The sequence below is a fragment of the Citrus clementina genome, unplaced genomic scaffold, assembly GCF_000493195.1.
Source record: "Citrus clementina cultivar Clemenules unplaced genomic scaffold, Citrus_clementina_v1.0 scaffold_6, whole genome shotgun sequence".
Taxonomy (NCBI): Eukaryota; Viridiplantae; Streptophyta; class Magnoliopsida; order Sapindales; family Rutaceae; genus Citrus; species Citrus x clementina.
In genome coordinates this window covers 22,079,090-22,093,391 of record NW_006262139.1, presented here as the reverse complement: position 1 = coordinate 22,093,391, position 14,302 = coordinate 22,079,090, and the positions used below count along the sequence as shown (strand labels likewise).

General features: G+C 32.1%; 1 protein-coding gene across 1 annotated transcript; it reads right to left on the bottom strand.

The window, feature by feature from the left end:
- Positions 1–8,103: 8,103 nt before the first annotated feature.
- On the bottom strand, positions 8,104–11,802 carry LOC18038853 (probable auxin efflux carrier component 1b). The gene is made up of 6 exons (XM_006430474.2): positions 10,408–11,802; positions 9,571–9,847; positions 9,402–9,487; positions 9,103–9,260; positions 8,942–9,018; positions 8,104–8,848 (listed from the first exon to the last, which is right to left on the bottom strand). Exons 1-6 carry the CDS (start codon positions 11,507–11,509, stop codon positions 8,782–8,784), a joined length of 1,767 nt encoding a protein of 588 aa, XP_006430537.2. The 5' UTR covers positions 11,510–11,802; the 3' UTR covers positions 8,104–8,781.
- Between the last annotated feature and the right edge of the window lie 2,500 nt (positions 11,803–14,302).

The following is a 14,302-nucleotide window of genomic DNA, read 5'->3' as shown; positions in this document are numbered from 1 at the left end:
AACACCTTCGTCAATTCATTTTTACCCCGACATATGTATAGAACCAAATTCTAAATTTTGAACAGTACACTCGATTTCTAATCATAGTAAGACAACAATGATTCATTTCTGCTATTGCTCTTATCAACTTTTGCACAGTATCTCTCTGAACTTTCGTTTCATATAAAAATGAAGCTACTATTGAGTGAGATGCTTGTAAATCTTCTCTCAAAATCTATTGTATTTTATTCTTTTTTTTTTTGGTAGGGAACTATAACTCTTATTAAAAGACCAATAATAGCCAATAAATAATACAATACCGCAAGTATAAGACCAAATTAGACTTACCTAACTCAAGCCAAGGTTAGGGCGATGCCTAACAACAAAATGCAATTATACAACTACAAGCACTTCAAACTTCCTATAACCGAAAAGATAACAAAATATTTCACACATTAAAACTACTTAAGCAACAGATTACTTCTAAGGAACTAGACAAGTTTACCCACCCTAGCTAATATACGTGAAAGTGTCAAATCCTTCCAATCGGAGAAAGAATGTTGTTGTATCGGTAATATAATAAACCAACGTAATGCTAATAACAAAGCACCAAAAAAAAAAAAAATAATAATAATAACAAAAAAATCTCAAAAAAACAAAAACCATCCTTAGTAGAGTATTTATCAAAGAAAACCTTTCGATGAGCAATCACCCCAGGCCATTGAAACTTGATACACCACTATTAGAGCCACTCATAGACTCTAATGTGGCCATACCCTCTGAATCCGGATACTAAGACGATCCCAATATAAACTTTGAGAGGAATCCATCCACAGCCTCCAAAAGAACCTCCAAAGGAGTAAAAAACCAATACCGAACAACCAACAAAGAAAAATAAACCACCGCAAAGGAAAGACAATGTAGAAAGAAACGGAAATATAAAATAAGTAGAAAAACCTAAAAACATAAAGTAAAAAAGAGACCGAAAAATAAAATAAATAAAAATTAAAAACATCTTGTGATCATGCGAGAATTGACGAGATGTATTGGACTTTTTTAATTAATACTTTTTGTTATGGATCTATGTTAGCATATGTGCTGAAACAGAGCTATAGCTTGGGCTTACTGGAAGCAACTAGATGCACACACAGCAGATACTTCCTCGTGTTGAGCTGGCAGAATTCTAGTAGCTTCAATTAGTTATTCCAGCTGCTATATAAACTGTAGTGAACATTCATTCTTACTTAACAAACACATTCTTTTACATTTTCTCACAATCTATATATGGAGACCATCTATTCCAATACTTATCCGATGCTATTTTTTCTAATTAATCAAAAGTCGTCTACTCAAAATTTGTTGTGTACACAAGAGTATTCCATTAAGCGAGCAATGTCTTCCATTTTATAAATTCGATTACTGTACTCCCTTAATATGGATGGCAATGAGGCAGATATGGGTTGGATCTACTCTACTCCAGATCCAAATCCATAATAAAAATCAAGATCCGTATCTGCTCCAGATCCGTCATGAATCCATATTTTTCGCTCCATATCCAGATCCAAAAAAGAAATAAATATCTATATCTGCTCCAAATCCGAAAAAAAAAATTAAAATCCAAATCTGCTCTAGATCCGTCATGAATTCTAAAATTCCATAATAAAAAAGTAATAATTTTTTAAATTGAAAATTGAAGGCTAAAATATATTGATAACAAATAAATTATATAATTTTTCTCAAAAATATAATAAATATTGTAGCTTATACTTTTACACCAAAACAACAAATAAGAAATATAATAAAATATCATTCCAAAGTAATTGTAGGAGTAAGATCAATCTAATATTTTATTGTCTCCTTCATCATTCTAATATCTACGATACATCTACCCTCATTCCTACAACATTAGATAATGACATATAAATTAAATATGATTTATATTCAGTCCTTTATTATTTTTATTATGACCATATTTGACTAAATATATGAATAACTATATTCCTTAAAAATTATTTGGCCAATATAATAAAATAAATTGCCAGGTTATATTACTTGGCTTGCAATTTGAATATTGCATGTACATGCTTTGAGGTTGGCTGACCTTTAAATTTACAAAACTAACCTTTAAGTTTTAAGAGTTTAAATGCATGGTAAATACTACTAATATGTTATGAATAAAATTTATTATCATTATAATTTCACAATTGTTAAGAAACTTTTAAAATAAAATAAAATTAAAAGATGAGTGGATATGGATATGGATTTAGATATTAAGATAGATCCATATCTGCTCCAGATCCGTCTTAGATCCGCACATCGATATCCAAATCCGATCCAAATCCATTTTAAACCGATCCAAATCCGATCCGATTGGATTTGGATCACGTGGATCTTGGATCAGATCCAATCCATTGCCATCCCTATCCCTTAAATAGAATTGAAGTTTAAATTGACAATATGATGCAGATAACAATATCACTAGCTCACTATATATTATCCGAGTTGTCACTCATTAGAAGATTAAAACTGTTGTGCAAAAACAGAATAAGATGTTCTTTTAATCTAAAGTAATAAACTTAAGATGCACGTTTAACTCAAACTTAACTGATTTATTAAGTTTCTCGTTTTCATAGAAGTGTTTGTTTAATAATTAGCGATAGTTTTTGGTAGAGCCGAAAAAATTTGACAAGATCCGAATACTCGACATGAACACGACATGAATAAATGGGTATGAGTTATTAAATTTGACATGATTATCAAATTGGTCAAGACTGGGTTGACACAATTTTTTTTTCCCGTGTTAGGTTAGGGTTAAAATTCTACACCCATTTATTCGATTAATGATATGATTTATATTTTCTATTCTAACTCAATTTGTAGGTAATTGTTATTAAAACTCAAATATTGGACATGATTCGCTCTTTTGTTTTCGGAAAGATGAACGTATACATGGTGTTTTATTTATTAAATTTTATATGGATTTAGAATTTTAATTGTGTAAATTTGTAAAATATTGGTAGGTAACTATATTTTATAACATCGATAAATAATATTTTATATATATATTTTTCCGTATGTGTTTGTGTAACGAAATGCAAATATTTGATGTAAATCTTATTAAATATATAGATATTACTGGGTAATCCATTTATTTTTCTTGTTGGATAAAGAATATAATTGTTTGACACGATTATTAAATGGGTCATGTTTCGGTCAGAATAAATTTAACACGATATAAAGTTAACACAAAATGAACACGAACATGTGACCCACTAGCTCTGATTTTTGGTGAGAGAATCGGTTATTGTCTCCCTCCAGCCTTCATTAATAAATCGAGGCAAAATGAGTGATGGGTTTCATATACTATCTTAGCAGGCTTTTTTCTATCTGATTTTTTTTTTAATAGTATTTTTCCATGTGATTGAGTTTAATTGATTACTTGAGCACCCACACATGCAAGCCTGGGCCCGTCACTAAATTCATGTAATGGGTTTGCTCTTTAAAGGATGGGCTTAGTCGAATGCAATCCTCTCGGCCGATTTTAGAAGACTGTCTCTAAGAGAATGCTTTTAAAGTACTTCCTGAGTGCAATCTTTCATGTGCCTAGTTTGCGGGATGCTATTAGTATATGGTCATCAACTATTATTGTATTAGTGAGCATTTTTTATGGAGGTAGAATTCATAATGTGAAATGAAAAGTTATGTGAAGGAATTGTTTTTAGAAAACTCAAAAGTGATTTTTAAAAGTTAAAAGTTAATTTTAATGTTTAGTAAATTTTTTATAAATTATTTTTGGCAAAATCACATTATTTTATAGTAGATTTTGAAAAGTAGGGTAGGAGTGACTTTTCAAAATCTGATTTTGAGAATTACTTTTATATTTAATATAATTTCATATATATCCTCATATATATTATAAAAATTTAAGAATCATCTTTATTAATCAGAAAATAGAATCACTAACTTTAAAGAGATTATTATTATTATTATTACCAATTATATTGAAATAACGAAATAAAAATAAAAATTAATAATATAAAATATTTATTTTAGTTATTAATTATTATATCTATACAATAAAAAATATTTTATATACACATTTATAAATATTTAAATAAATTTTATTCAATATTTTGTCCAATTCAGTTATTTATATTCATACTGCAGTTCAACAGTAAGATTTACCAAACACATACGACTGCTTTTAAAACTCATAGTATTTTTAAAAATAAATTTTACTAAACATTTAACGAATTTTCTTGGCAACTGATTATTTATATGGCACAACTAATAGTAATTATTTTAAAGACTACAATGTTATCAAACTGGTCCTATTAGAGAATTGGTCTATTTATATTCTCATCGAATTATTTAGTTTATGATAATATTTTCATCATAACTTTTTACAACCAATACTCAAGAATGATCTATTTTATTTAGTGCACTTTGGTCTTTTCATATGTAGTTAATGAAAGTCTAATGGAAACTTGAAAGAGTTTGTGCTTCACTAATAACTATAGATGTTGCTTTTCTTGATTTGTTTGGTTGTTCCTCTCTAATGAATCAAGAGAAAAAAAGGATATCATCCAAGTCAATACAGAGAAAAATACCTTCGACCCCATTAATTATATAATAAAATGCTAAGTGAGTGTTAAGTGGTTTTACTTTTACACAACGTACTCTTTTTTTTTTTTCTTTTTTTTTTGAAGTTTGTCAAAAAAGTTAGGCCATCATCTTTTGACATTCGAGTTGAGGAAATAATTAACAATAAAATAAAGAAAGAAAGAAAGCAAGGATTTTAGTACTGCTACTTTTCCCCAATAGTTGACATGGAGTTCCTTTTAGTATGAACACATTGCACCGAAAGCCTCTTAAATTTTTCAATAAAATTATATTCCACTTTCAATTTGGTCTGTCTAATTAATACAGCCAGTTCAAATCAATAGTCAATACCCTTCTCTTCGCGCGGACATTGTGCATCATCGTGTTTTAAAGCTGTCTGTACACTTTGCAAGGAGCCCAACCTATCAAGAACCAAAGAAACAACGAAAAAAAAAAATAGGAAAAATAATTATTTATTCTCATTTCTTCTTAATCAAAAGGCCAGGTAATTAAAATACAGGACCATCTTTGAAATGCTAAATCCAAACCATTATTATGAATGGGAGAAACTTTGAGTATGACTTGGGACTATTGTAATTCTATTGAATTTAGATTAAGTGCCTATATTTGGCTGTTGGATATTTTGTTTATAGATTAAAAATTAGATCACCTCAATCTCAAATTTATTTTTCAATGAAAAAATAAAGAAAAAAATGAAACTTATCGATTAAATTATATTTTCAATTAAGCTAAATACATCGTTTTATTATACTTTATCTTGTCTGTATTCTATATTATTTTTGCTTGTCGTCATTTATTTATGATCTTATTATATTGTATTACTTTAGCGTAATATTGTTCATTAATTTTCTACTTCTATCTCTGTATTGATTATTATCGTAATCTAAAATTTTCATCATGAGATGACTATACAACTACTACAAACAATAATAAACAACATTAGTGAAACTAAGATATGAGTTGTGAATCATCATCAAATTATAACAACATCCGAGGTTAGCTCAATTCTTTTTTTTTTCCATATTAAGCTTGAACTTCCATAATAAATAAATGGAGCTAAAAGGCAAAATCAAATGAGACCTTGAGGAAAGCTAGTGACCAACTGGAAGGCTGGACCATGTGAGGCACATTCTTTGTACGAACATTTAAAAAACAAATAAATAAATAAATAAAAGTGGGTTTCATCATTACGCTCACTAAGGTCACATCAAGAAAATAATTTCGAATCTAAGATATCAAAATTGCGTAACTTTTGATAATTCAATGAGGCTGCATCGTGTTCCAAAGCACGGACATAGAAAAGAGAAAATAAATAAATAAATAAAAGTAGAGCACTAACATGAAATTATAATTATTTTAAGTGGGTATCAAAGATTATTATAACTTTTGGTAGTTCAAGATTAGTGTGTTCCTAAAACCATGAAAGAAGAAAACGGAAAAAGGTGGAAGCACTTTGTAATTTTAATAAGCAAAACAGACACTTGTTGTCTGCTTTTGATTGAGATTGATGAGGGGCACTTATAGAAAAGCACTTTTCAGTATTCTGCATGTCGTGACTCATAAACTAAAAAAATTCAGCTTTCTTCAATGGTTTATTTATATTTATGATTAATTTTCCCATAAATTAAAGCATGCTTCGTCTGAAAATGCGGCTTTTCATGGATTGAAATGATGTAACATCATTTGTTTCTCCAATTCGATGAGATGTAAAAAATTGTTTTTATTCTTGTTTTCTGTGGGTGAGTTTCCACGTCCTCAACCTCAAGTATGACACTCTGAAGCTTTCATTATGAGATCTGGCAATAATTAATTCAGTATTTAAAAAAAAAAAACAAATGAGAATACATGACTTAATATTCATATTCACATTGAGTTCTACCAACATTAGAGATTTGGAGGGGGGTGTGATGTGATAACATTACATTACAATTATTCGTGATATTATAATAAAACATCTACCGAAATTAAAACTAAAATTTTGTCCCTGTTTCTATTTGTTGTAGTTAAATTATATCCGCTAGTCGTTAGTAAAATAGATTCACTTAAGTTTATAAATAGAATGAATTCCTCCTTTCAATAGTCTAGTTCTTTTAGAAAAGATATCTTGACATTCTAGTTCGACCTCAATAAGTCAAAGCATACCATAATAGTTGGAATGTGAGTGTAGAACAACACATACGAAACAAATGAAAGGATCGGAGCTAGTGTCGCTCTCCTAGGTGTTGAATTATGTCCCATATTAGTGGTAGAACAACATATGACAGACGAAAGGATCATAGGTAGTGTCACCTTCCACAAGTGTTGAGTTGTGTCCCTTATTGAGCGAATAAAAGGAAGTCTTTTGGGCTATGATATGTTTCTCCACCGAATTGGTTAATTTTTTTAGGTTGAATATCTTAACATCCTAGTGATCAGCCTTCAACAATATCACAAACTGAAATGCATCTTAAATGAAAAAAATTGGGCACGTTTTATCATTTTCGCTATTCTTGTTTTTGTGATTTGTTTTAGAGTTTATATACTGTATTTTAGCACTTTTTATTTAAAAAAAGAAATAGAAACAATAGCACTAATCAACATAACTAACAAAATTTTTTAAATGTTGCAATAAGTTAATTTGAAATTCGATGCTCTCTCATATATGAATTAGAAAATAATTGGGTATAAAGAATTTTCTCTAGAAAAACAAATACAATTTAATCTCAATCCATGAACATCTTTTGACCTAAAAATTAACATTGGATTCAGCAAAACAAAATGATTGAAATATATTTCTGCTTGTTAGTATTGCAGTAAATTACATATGCATGTTAATTGATTATAATGTTAATGTGGAACTAATTAACATGCATTCCTTTAAAAAAGTGAAACTTGAATTGGGGAAAGTATGTGTTTCCTTAAAAGAAGACTCCCCTATTGCTTTGTTCTTTTTCTTGTTATTCTTCTTTTTCGTTGCAAGAAGCTGGTATTTGTGGCTTTTTTCGTATGTATGATCAGATATTATCAAATATCACATCCCATACTTTTCTTAAATAAAATTATAACACTTTGATACTTCTTATTAAATTTATTTTTGTAGATCCAACTATACAATCAGTATTTATTCATCAATTTATAATTTTAGTTTTATACATATATGCTATTGAAGTAACTTTTAACATTAAGGTCTAAGGCTCTCCTTTGGTATTGCAATTTATCGAATGCAATGCTGCTCAAGTTAACCTTACATAGAAAGTTAAGCTGATTTTGCTCTCAGTTGATTGAATAAAAATCTATATTACGCTTCTTAATTTGTTGTGGTAGTTATTATCAATAAAAAATAATAAATAATAATTCCGCATGGGCGGATCTTGTGAAAGGATCGCGAAGTGAAGACCTTGTTAAGCTACAAGTCGTTCACAAGGGACCCAACTGCCGAAAAGATCATAGGCACTGCCAAACATGGCCTTATCAGAGGGGTCTAATCATGGGCATACGTATCCGACAAGAGCTACATGTAGTTGTAGCCCCCTTTCAGATTTTGTCAAAAAGGCTCGGCCCAAGTTGCCACCCAGCAAGCAGCACAAAGCTGGAAACCTATCAACCGTAGCTAGAAATATAGACCTGTCGACTTTGCAAATATATTTTTCATTGACAAATGTGAAATCCAGCTTGTTATCCTACTCAACGTCGGGTGCTTTTGACGCCCTTTTGTCCAGACGCCTCAAACACGAGGCACTGTTTGGTTCCCAAACTTTTTTAAAGCTATAGAAGCACTTTTAAGCAACTTTCTTGCATAGAGATTCCATGTGGGTTTAAAAAGCCATTCTCGACACCAATAATAATGGTAAAAGAATAAAGAAAAGACGAAACAAGCTTTCAGTACTCGTATACCTTTCCTCAAGAGCACAACAACAAAAGTACAACAAAAATTTCCAGCCTTTTAGCTTTCAAAGTTAATTTCCATCAAAGCTTTGTTCTTGTCTCTTCAAGAACATGTCATCTTTTGTGTGAAAGGGAATGTGAAACTTGCTTGCTTCCTTCCTCCCAGTTTCTTCCTTGTTTCTTCTCTTCTCTAGAGTTGTGAAATGCTATATTCCTCAGTCAAAGAAGTCAAAAAGAAAAAAAAAATCCCACATTCACAATGGGTTCTACTACTAGCACTAAGTTTTGCATTATCAGCTTCTAAGAGCTTCGGCTTCAAAGTCCAAGCAAGATGTAGTAAACAAGAGTAATAGGAAGAGCTACTAGCATCCCAAATATGACCCTGCAACGAAATTAAAAAACAAAAAATGTAGATTGATTATATGTTGTAGCAATTTAAAAGAGCCAGATTCAAAGTTGACGTGTAGGCACATACGCTGTGCTCAATATGTCTGGATGAACATTGTATTCCTTGGCAAAGACAAAGGGTACAATCCCTTGTGGAAGAGCAGCCTGTATATTTGAAGAGTAATTAGTATTAGGAAAGACAAACAAGCAAGCAAATAATGATGTAGAATTTTCTTTAGCTTCTTTTACCTGCACTATGGCAACATGCAAGAGAGATCCACGCAAGCCAACGGCCATTGAGGCAGCAGCCATTACAGCAGGACCAACAAGGAATCGAACACCCATGGCAAAGGTAGCAATTGTGTTTCCACAAGCAATAATCCTTGGCTGCAATGCCATGAATAAACCTGCAATTCCAAAGAGTTGTAGTTAAAAGGTATCATCATGCATTAAAGCCACAAAAGAACCATTTCCAACTCTAAGTATGCACAAATATCTTTGAAAAAATTAGTTACAAATCTTCAATAATGTTCTAATTGTTAACATACCGAGACTAAACATGGCCATTCCAAGCCCTGCATCAGACAAAATGGCTATTGAACGAGCAATTATCGCCGGCATCTCAACATGCCACCTGAAAAAATCCAACAGTTGCTAATGATTTTGGCATAGAATAAGAATTTCTCTGAATTGGGCAGATGATTTAGACATTCATACCTGAAGCAAACTAGAGACCAGGTGAGACCAATGAGACTGGAGTATGTGTTGGGATTCCTGATAAGTTTCCTCCACACCATGATCAGAATGAGCCTGGTCATGACACTGGTAGGTGGCATAGCAGTTGGCTTGGGTTCACCTTGTGCAACAGACTTAGGGTTGAGCTCAGTTGTTGAGCTTGAACCAAGCTTCGAAAGAACTGGCCCTTCGTTTTCAACCCCATTCGTAACAGGCCTGTTCCCGAAACTAAACTCATCCCTACCAAACTCACCGTAATCTAACAACAATGAAGAAACAAATCAATTTCAATATAACCTAGGAATAATGAACTAGTAGGAATGTTCTGCTGCAGATGACAAAGTTGATAAGCAACAGAGCATTCAATTTTTCAGAAAGAAATAAGAACAAGCTCATATCCTTAGGAAACATAAACAGAAGCTAAATAATTATGAGGGAAAATTTATAATAACAACATCAGTCATATAGTAAAATTAATACAAAGACACATGAGACCAATGAAAAGTACTCTGTTTTGAAAAGTAAGAAAAACAAACCATCACTAAGATAAAGGCCAAATTGAAAACGAGAAAAAGCAACAAAATCCAGCAAACAGCAATCCCCACTTCACATACCAAACAAAACTACAAAGCAAGCAAACCCTCCAATCCAAAACCAAATTTTAACAAGACAAATACAGTCATCGCAATAGCCAGATGAATCCAAAAATTGATACATCTTCATGCTTAAAACTGTATATAAAGTACCACAACGTATAAGAAAAAACAAAAGATTAAGTAATAGCAAGTAACAAATACTTCGAAAGATTAGTGATTATACCCTTTTGGTGTACCCCACCAAGATCATCTCCACCTCTGAATACATGAAGCCCACCTTCAGATACAGGAGAAGCACTTGAACTCCAAACAAACATATGCAAATCCTTGCCATTTTCAGCCCCATTGGCCTTCCTCATTGCACCCGACACCGGAGAAAAGATTCCGGCGGTTGTTGGAACGGGATAGGGACCTCCATTGGCTCTATTCACATTACCGAAAACACCAACTCCATTCTCTTCATCAAACCCCAAGTTACCAAAGTTCGATTGTCTTGGACTCACATTGGACATGTTCTTGCCATTTACCATGGAAAAAACATCAGTGTGGTTAAAACTAGAGCCTCTGGGGGTATGGTTTCTTGATGATTGAAGAGAGTAAATCTCACAATTAGTCAAATTTGATGGCCTTGGGGTTAAAGAAACGCCAGAGTTAGGACCATGAGACCTCCTAGAAAAAATTTCTGATCTTGAACTTGCTGATTTCCTCACTGTTACGTGAAGCTTGCCATCCTCACCAACTTCAGCTTCAGTTTGCAACGGCTCTTTTCCGTCCAAAGAAATGATATCAGAATCAACCTTAAAGGAGATAATGGACCCAGCAGTGTCAGGAAACTGCTCTGCAATCAACATCCTGGCTCCTCTGTACTCGAACAGGAACAGCATCAGTGTGTACCAAATGATGCACTGAAGCACAACTATTTGCACCATTAAGCTGCCAGAATAGTCACCATACATACCCTTCAACAAAGGGATGCCCATGACAAGAGTGTTGGGCAGAGTGGAAAGTGAAAACAGAGTGATTGACCATTCAAGGGAGCCGCTTGAGCTAAGCTTTGACCAGATGGCTAAGAGCAGCAAGACTATGATTTTTTGAACAGTGTCTGCGAGAATGAACTTAAAGTTCATGGAATATGGGTCGTTGGTGGAGATGAAGTGGAAAGAGAGTAAAGGGACAGCAAAGAGGGCAACAAAACGGTTGATGCCAGAGCACTGATCAGGGGTGAAGATTTTCCACCATTTAACAGAGCCATAGGCGAGGATCATGGCCACGTAGAGTGGAACCACGGCTGTGAGAACATGGTAAAGATCAGTTGCACTGATCATTGCTGATAGCTTTGAATAAAAATGGTTTCTTTATTGGTTTTTTTTTTCTTTCTTTCGGAAGAGTCGGCGAAGAAGTAAATGAGTGTTATAACAGAACAGAACGGAGAAGGAAAAATCAACCCATTATTATTAGAGAAAGCTTTGAGGAATGGAGAAAGGAGAATAAAAGAGAAAAGAGTGCGTAGACGGAAAAGAACTTCCGGATAGTTTGTTTTCCAGTAAGATTTGGACGGAGACAGAGGGCGTTGGAGAGAGAGAGACTGTGTAATGAGCGTGAAGTGAAGAGATTTTGCTGGGAGAGAGTGAAATGAAATAAAAGCTGTGAGCTTTTGAGCGGCTTTTTATAGTCTTTTTTGGGCCTTCGGATTGAGAGAGAGAGAGAGAGAAGTGGCATCTATGTAATTATGATTGTTATTTTCTTTTTTCCCATTTTTTAAAATTGTTTAATTATTATATTTTATTATATTCAAAATACGCCCGAACGAAATTAGAAATGCTTGTAACTTGGAGGGACTTGCTCAAGAAAATCGAGGTAGATTTGAGTTGCACTTTTTCTTTTTTTTTTTTAAAGTGTATAGATTCTCTGATGTTATTGTTTTTTTTTTTTTTTTTTGGTCAAATTTACCAAAAAGAACTCCTTTTATTTTGATTACAATTGACAAGTAATAAAAAGACGATATCAAGAGAGAGTGGGGCAACAAAGCAAAGCTCAAGTGTCCAATGGTAAGAGACAATTGTCTCTGGCAAATAAAAAAGAGGTCGTGAAAACAACTAATCGGCAACAGATTCCACATCTAAAATAGAAAAATTAAATTGAAAACACACATAAAATCGTAAAATGCTGGAATGATTGCAGCATCCACAAACAAACAATTCGAAAGGCCTGCCTGCTGAGGGAATCTTCACTTTCACAGTCAAGGAAATAAAATAATTTAAAAAAAAAAAAAAAGATATTCACAACTTGTCGCATTTTGGGATCATTACTGTGTGGTAAAATATGATTCGAATTATTTGAGCTAAAAATGTTCAAAGGACATTCCCCATTACCGAACAGAAAGAATGTTCGCAATCAACCATGATCCATAAAAGCAAAATCAAAAGACTTGCTTGTCGATTAAGAAATTACGTTTATGTAATCTTCAATGGATAACTCAGTCGGATGGTAAAATGTTTATATATTAATATGTGATTTATCAATTTTAAAAATTCTTAAATTTAATTTAATTTGCTAAACTTTTATTTTTTTTTAATTATTGATACGTATTACATAACCAAAAGTCTACCATATTGTCTATATTTCTATTCTACCCTCATAAGTATTGAAGGAATATTTACTCCATGACTCCATTCACAACAAATCAAAAGGAAAAATACCTAATTTTATTCAATTTCTAATTAAGAGAGGAATACAAAGAGTTCTTGAAAGACTCTTACTACTCAAATATAGGGCAACTAGCAATTTGCTAAGCATTTAGGTAGATAAATGTACTTGTCATATATAAATAATGATAGAGGTACTAAGAGGAATTCAAAACAACCTGCAAAATGAAAGCCAAAATGCACTAACAATCACCACTATTGGATCTTCTTGTTTATCATTTCATAGTTGAGTAATACAGTTAGGTTACGTGACATATTGTCATAGTTACTTTTCACTTTGTTTTCAAAAGGAAAAGAAAAAAAAAAGGCCCATTTTTTAAGACCAAGTACTACCACCTTCAACCACTTGGGCTTGGCCCAATGGTTATAAAGCTACTCCCTCACCAGTGCGAGGGAAATGGTTAGAGTCTCCTTAGATGTATTGTAGAGGTTTAATTTAATTTATTTTTTTAAATTTGAATGAAGATAGTTTTTCTTCCAAGAGTGGAGTTGACGTTCCTAAAATATTTAAGAGTGTTAATATCTGGACGGTGTTATATAATATTTGATATAAATTAGTCTCAGTAATTATATGATTGTAAATATCATGAACAATAGTCTCATTAAAAAAAAGCGCTACCACCTTCATATATTCTTATGTGAACTATAATGAAACCACGAAAAAATAAAAAGAAAATAAATGTGAATACACCTTCACATGATTTATGTTCATGTTCTAAGTCAATTTATAGTTGTCAATGATTGGTTAAAGTTTAGTAATACTCAATTATGGGAATGCTCATCTTATTTTAGCACAAAATTAATGAACGTATATATATCAAGCTCATAATCTAATTTTATATAGCTTTTTGCTATATAAGATTTGATATAGACCGGTCTCAGTATTTGTATAATTATAACTATCATGAGCAATAGTCTCATAAAAAAAAAAAAAATACTACCACCTTCACATATTCTTGTGTGATCTATGAACAAAAATAAATAAATAAATAAAAAGAAAAAAAAATGCGAATATACCTTCACATGATTTATGTTCACGTTCTAAGTCAATTTAAACTTGTCAATGATAGATTAAAGTCTAGTAATACTCAATTGTGGGAATGCTCATCTTATTTTAGCACAAAAAATTAATGAACGTATATAAATCAAGCTCATAATCTAATTTGCACTACAAACATAGCTTTATATAATATTATGTAAAAACTAAAAACCCAAAACCTATTTGAAAACGACTTCTCAACTCTCAAATACAAGCTGTAAATGATGGCCGAATCCCAAAAGCAACCAATGTGATAAAATCCTAAAAGGTTCCACTTAGAACTAAAAGCTATAACTGAAAAATGTTGCATGCACAATCTCCAAATCTAGGTTAGCCAATGCAAACTAGCCCAAGTGGTCCAACTTCCTGTATTA